Source organism: Sinohyriopsis cumingii, chromosome 2 (genome assembly GCF_028554795.1).
Source record: "Sinohyriopsis cumingii isolate HCF-2022 chromosome 2, ASM2855479v2, whole genome shotgun sequence".
NCBI classification, from domain to species: Eukaryota; Metazoa; Mollusca; class Bivalvia; order Unionida; family Unionidae; genus Sinohyriopsis; species Sinohyriopsis cumingii.
In genome coordinates this window covers 110,754,969-110,761,825 of record NC_142962.1, presented here as the reverse complement: position 1 = coordinate 110,761,825, position 6,857 = coordinate 110,754,969, and the positions used below count along the sequence as shown (strand labels likewise).

The following is a 6,857-nucleotide window of genomic DNA, read 5'->3' as shown; positions in this document are numbered from 1 at the left end:
TGCCTTTCTGACTGGGATCACCCTTGTGGTATTGTTGTGTCTTGGGAAAGTGGCAAATTTCGTACACTTCTAACAGTTGATATCCCATGTCCAGAGCTTTGAACAATTCTACGCCGACCCACGTCCCCGTCAAGGCGCTTTCTTCCTGGGTGTGCTGGCAAGGTTGATCTTGGTTGCACGTTTCGGCACAAGTACGGCACAAAGGAAACATCAGTTTGCCTTGGCAATGGTGAGGTAACACGGGATGGTACAAGTCCGTGGGAGACAAAACTGTGCACTTGAACAAGCCTTCGTATTGTCGAATGTTTTTCAGGTCGATTTTTCCGTGAACAATTGTGGGTGTCCTGCAGGAAAGCGACAATATTTGCACATGTAGGGACAGCGAACACACGTCCAAGTATTTGATTTCTTCTCCTTTCTCTTCGTCGGCTTGGTACAGAAAACAGGTGTCATTGTTCCTTCCTCCGTACAAACTATCACTCGGGTTCAGGGGGTCCATGAACTGGTAACTTTCCACGAGGCGTTTAAACTCGGGATCGGTTTTCAAACTGTGATCATATTTGTGTTCCCACATTTCCACCACTTGGTATCCTTCCTGTTCTAACTTTAGGCGTCGCTGACAAGTGGTCTGGTACAAGTCTTCCATGGTTCGTTGTAAAAACTGATTTTTAGTGCCACGGTCAGGATAACAGACGGGACATCCGTGAAATAAGCAACCGTTAAACTCGTACACGATCTTGGGGTTTTCTAAGTCCCAGCCATCTACCGAATGCGTTCCGATGGTCTTTTCACCCCCCTCCGTTGCGGGCATGCTGAATCCACTTGTCTTCCTTGTCGCACAAGTAATGTAACCAGCGTAGGGCTTTGACCGAGTATTGGCGTTTGACATAGTGGGTCTTTTGAGGACTGATGACAGCCACGGTGTTTTCAGGCATGAATCGTTGGCGGTACACTAAGGAACACGCTTTGGCAATGGTGCAAGCTTCTTTTAAAGGATCGACCTCTCCGTGTTCCATGAACAGTTCTCGAAATTTTCCTCAGCGACGAGTTCATATACAGAAGAGTAAGCTCCAACCAACCAGCAGAGGCTGAAATGAAGACTGCGATTCAATTCTCATCTTTTGATAACAACGACGAAGATAATAAAGACATGGTGGAGCAAGCACTCTCATTAACTCAAGGGGATGATGGCATATCATTGGAGAATTGTAAAGGTATTGGCGTTTTGCATAGTCAAAAATTGTTTGGAGACAAAGATACGATTTATTCAATTCGATTTGATCCACGCAATAGCTATACATTAAGCAAAGGTCAGCGACGTTGTTATAAAGACTATCAATCAAAACATGCTAGCAATCTTTTTTGGGAAATAAACTAATCCGAAGCGCACATAGATACAGGCATACACTTTTATTGTCTTGATTAAAACTACACAAGATTCAAATGAATATATATATATATCACATACAGTATATATAATAATACATAATATACCATAGCTTAAGAAAGAAAACTATGCAGTAAATTACCTAGGCTATACTTAGAGACTCAAGACTTAAATTGATATTTCATGACAAATTTAGACAGGCAGCCCACCTATGAAATGAATAATTTTGTATAATCAAATATATTTCAAACATTTATATCAATTTAATCTAATTTTTTTTCTCACGTATTGTAATTATGATTTAATTTATCTTTTTGGTAGATATACTTAGGAATCTGCCCATTGAACAATATGGTCTTAATTTTGTATTCAGTACTTACAATTGATTCTCTCTCTTTCGTCAGCTGATACAAATATATGTATGAAAAACTGTCTCTGTTTTAACACGCACTTACTAACAAGGTTATGATACACCAACTCAAAACTTTTAACATTTAGTACACCATTGGTTCGTAAATCATGTTTTAGTTGACTTTTCATTATCTCATTGTTATATTTCAGAAAATGCTCCTAGTGATACATTAGCCCCATCTTATGACGTCGTCGAAAAGTTAATAAATTGTGGAGACAATACTAGTTTACAGCAGTTCTTGGGCATTGTCGGTAGAGAGGAAGAAGAAAAAGTAATTAAATGTTTGAAATGTTCACTTTCGTTACATGATGGTGAAGAAAAACTGAACAAAACGAAGACAATCCTATCGTGGATTTGTAACGAGTTAACACAGTTTCATAATCCTAATAAGGTTGAAGTTTGGCCAGCAATACTTGCAGGAAATAACAGTGACCAGGAATTTCCTATCCTAATCTGCAATTACTGGGAAGATGTCATTGAGACATACAGGGACAAACATTTCTATGGAATGACTGTTAAATATCATGAGTACGATACAGTGAACAAGGAGGAGCTTTTTGTTCGGGCGAGTAAGGAATTTGTAGAGAGTACCTTGTCAAAAACTGACGCAAAATACGCAAATGCAGTCGTATCCAAGAATACAGACATGCTAATGGAAAATTATAGAAACCTCGAGATGATAAAGCCGTGCCATGTCAGAAGTATCCGTTTCCAATCAGGAGACATCAATACAAAAGAAAAATGGGAGGTTATACAGGAGCCGACTATAGTTCTTTACTGCAGAATGAAAGGGTATATACCTTTTGGTGAGAAACTATTCCCCAAGCAATTATGGGACGGACAGAAGTCACTCCCTGTAGATGTGAGAGAAGGTTTTTTTGTTGGTGCAATGATGAAAGGAAGTTCCACATTTTCAAAAACCGGAGCAAACTGGAATACGAATTTAGATAGAGCAGAAGAAGACTGGGACCCCAGTCTTTTCCGTATGGGTGTCAGTATGGGACCACATGACAAAATAGTCCAAGGGACTGTAAGGCCGTTTGTACAACTACAGGATAATGACATTGGATTTTTAACTTGTGCACATGTTTTTGGGATACCCTCTACTATTAGTAATGTTAAAGGAAAAGAGGTTGTTCATCCAGCAAACGGAGAGTTTGTTTCTGTTCACGGAACTAATAATGATGACATATGTGGTCACATTGATAGAATTGTGTTCGATGTTAATCCTGATCATCCAGTCAGTGTTGATGCTGCTATAATTAAACTAAAGGAAGGAAAAAACCCACATAAAGGACGGTTTGCCCGAATGGATGCCCAAGATCTTTCAGAATCTGGTAATGAAAAACACAAATTTCGCCCACTCCGTTCTAACACACACACTTACCCACACACACATACACACACACACACACACGCGCGCACACACACAACGCACGCACACAATGCCCCCCCCCACACACACACAAACACAAAAACCCGTTTTTTTTTCTTTAGTTTTCCTTCATATTGTAACATCTATCATGTATACTTAAAAGATGAAGAAAATTAAGACGTCTATTTTAGGAAAACTATTCCTTGTTAGACGTAAAATATTTGTTTTGTGGCCGACTCCTAGAAGGTATTTGACCCAATCTTACAATGTACAATGTACTGCTGTCAAACAATGCTTCTTACAAAAGCTTCTAAAACAAGAAGAAAAGAAAAAAAGTCGCTACTGAGCACATGAAAATAATTATTTCATACGCTACATAACCACCTACGTTTAGTGGTTATTCAGTACATTATATAAAAATGAAGCTTGCTGATTAGCTGAAATAGATTACTAGGAACAAATTAACACAATTCCTTACACGTATGGATAAATTGCAATCATTAGTAGGCTTGAACCTATTATTGATTGTATCGTTGTCTCAGCACAGGCAATACCGAAAATCTCATCTTATATGATTTGTATAGTAGGCAGCTACAACTAATTTGGGTCCAAAGAAAGGCTCACCGTCTATCAGTTTCATTTTAAAGGTTTCTCCTAGAATATATAATTCATAAGATGTAAACGAGTTTTGTAAATTTGCTATAAAATATGAATATATTGTACAAATATTTTAAAAATAATTTATGTACGAGGTTAAGTTTCTGTCTGTGCTGGAATGGATTCGTACTGTGCACACTTTTCAATTGTGACATCTAAATTGGAACAATATTAGAATCAAACGGGAAAAAATGTACACATCACTTTCAATACAAAATTCGAAAGTGATCACATGGGGAAATACAACTGTTGATGACACTTAACAAGTCCCAATCTACGGAGAAATATATTTAAATATCTCTATTTTTAAACATAGTGTGCTAAACAGATGTTTAAATTTGTGCTTGGTTAGTTATTGATGACGAAACCTTCCGGGAGGTACGAGAATATTGTTATTAATAATAGTCAGTGGACACCGAAGGCGACGTTACTCCCCAGCTAATGAAGTCTCTTTTAACATATATCAAGCCTAACATTTTTCTTTCTTTATGCGATACAATTATAATTATCATTAGTAGTAGTGATGTTGTTTTAGTTGTCGCAATACATGATTTTATAAGGTTACAAACATATTTGCTTGCACTTTTATAACTCTTTCATATTTTCCTTTAATTATTTCTTCAACATATCTGGGGGGAAATTCGAAGAAAGAAAAGAAATAAAGAAAAACAATTCAACAAAAACAAGGTAATATTCAACCTGGTTACCAAGATTTGGTACATTTCCTATTTGCTTCAGCAACAAATGTTAAGATGAAAAGTCTTTAGGACTCAATTTTTAAAAAAGTGATATAGTAAATTTACTGCTAAACTGATATTTTTAGGATAATTCAAATCAATAAAATATCTAACCATTTTCATCAAAGGTTTACAGCCTGGCCAGAGTCTCACGTTTGACAACGGAGAAATCCTTAAGAAGGAAACCATTGAGAAGGAGCAGTTAAAGCAAGGCAAGTTCATTAAAGTTGGTTCCAAATCTGGTGTAACATCATCTAATTATCTCGGTCATGAACATGTAGTAGTGAGGGTCCGACAAGACGCTGCTCTTGACCACGATGATGGAACATTATCTCCACCCATTATTGGAGGAAGCAGGGCGTATCTCATGAAAGGACAATACGTAATCACCTCAAAATCGAGAATTCCGTTTCTTGTCCCAGGCGACTCGGGCTGTGGGGTTTTTCATATGGATGAACACAGAAAGCTCCGATGTGTAGGAATAGGCATAGGTTCCATGTCCTTTGGACAAGAAGCAGTTGTCACTCCCATTGAGGATGTTCTTAGAGCATTAGATTTAGGCGAAGACACTCTGATGAAATTTGTTTCTACATCACCTAGCGTACTAGAAAACACACATTTGTAATGATCTCCCGCATATAATATTTCTGTTTAATTCCATCCGATCTCATTTCTTATAACCATTATACGTATTGATTGAGAGAAAGAAAACTGACACATACAAATATAAAAAATATAATCACTGCAATATGTGCCAATTGTATACATAAAGGCACCCCTGTATCTTACAGGCAGGGAAACCTGACACAAACTTACTCAAATGCATACAAGAACTAAGCTGAACATTATGATTGTTACAAACTTGTTTAATACTGTATATGGTATATATGTAAATTGCTATACAAACAATATTGGCACATATGAATTGCCTTCGCGATATTGAACATTTTTGGGGATATACATGTTACACCGGATGGACATGAAATATGTGACACTTTTTTTAATACAATTCTTTACTACTAAGTTCCGAAAATTTATTACGTGTCTGAGTATTTGTCTACATATTTTCTACAGGAGTGTTACCATTTGAAATATACCGTTTAGCTTAAACATATGCACTAAAATAATGACATAAAACTAAGTTTGTTTGAACATGTTGATCACTATATATAATGTGTTATTATGCCATCAAGGAAGAATGTACCATGTAGAACATCAGTTCTAAATATTATGAATATTTCATCCAACATAATTCATAAATCATTTAATTTGCTCCATCCAGGTAATAAATGTATAATTTACTCTTCTATTTTACATAACGACAATTGTGTTATCCTGTATACTCTTGTACTTAAATTCGTCATTTTAGTCAACATTTCCACCAAAAGCAAACTAAATCAATGCTAGTATGGCTGACGTTGCTATGACATTTTTGTATGCAAACATTTGTGTGACTTGAAATATTTGAATGATACCATATTGGTGCAAATAAAATATTTTATATTATTAATTATGCATTTCTTAGTAAATTATTGCCGTGCTTCTTGTACATCGCATCTGTCCATAACCTTTTGAAGCAATATGTGATTAACATGTGAAACAAAAGTAAATATTGTTTAAAAAAGAAACTATATATATATATATATATATATATATATATATATATATATATATATATATATATATATATATATATATATATATATATATATATATATTTATATGTATATATATATATATATATATATATATATATATATATATATATATATATATATATATATATAAGCAACAGTGTTTTGCATTTCACAACCTTTATAACTTCTATGTTGTAATACAGTCATTGTGATTTTAACCAGCTTTAGGTTGTTAGACTCATGCCATTGAAGTAATACATGGCTTTTAATACAACCTGGATCTAAATCCCAAATAAACCTGAGAAACAATTTATCCTGTCTTTTCTATTTGATGTATGGTGTCGTGGCTCAAGAGATTGTACATTGATGCTTTTACATTACGTTTTGTGATAATAGTGGGTACTATTCTCCTGATAATATGAAACCCATTTAATGCTTAGAAATGTACTTTTTAAACGAAGAAGATTCATGCGCATTGTAAAAGCAATATATAAAGCAAGACATATGATGTAAACTGGGATATTAGGAGAAGAAGCTGTAGCAGATTATGGGATTTTGCCTAATTGATACAGCATTGCCGTTTGCAACTATGGATCACTTCATAATTAGTGCAGTGATTACTTTTAAAATGATACGTTTATCTGAATTATAG

The 6,857-nt window shown here is 35.3% G+C and overlaps 1 protein-coding gene across 1 annotated transcript; it reads left to right on the top strand.

Annotated features, from left to right (window-relative positions):
• The first annotated feature begins 1,076 nt into the window (after nt 1–1,076).
• On the top strand, nt 1,077–6,129 carry LOC149805608 (uncharacterized). Its single transcript, XM_089936533.1, has 3 exons — nt 1,077–1,214; nt 1,949–3,136; nt 4,697–6,129. The coding sequence occupies exons 1-3, from the start codon at nt 1,094–1,096 to the stop codon at nt 5,191–5,193; spliced, it is 1,806 nt and encodes a 601-aa protein (XP_089792659.1). The 5' UTR covers nt 1,077–1,093; the 3' UTR covers nt 5,194–6,129.
• Nucleotides 6,130–6,857: the final 728 nt, after the last annotated feature.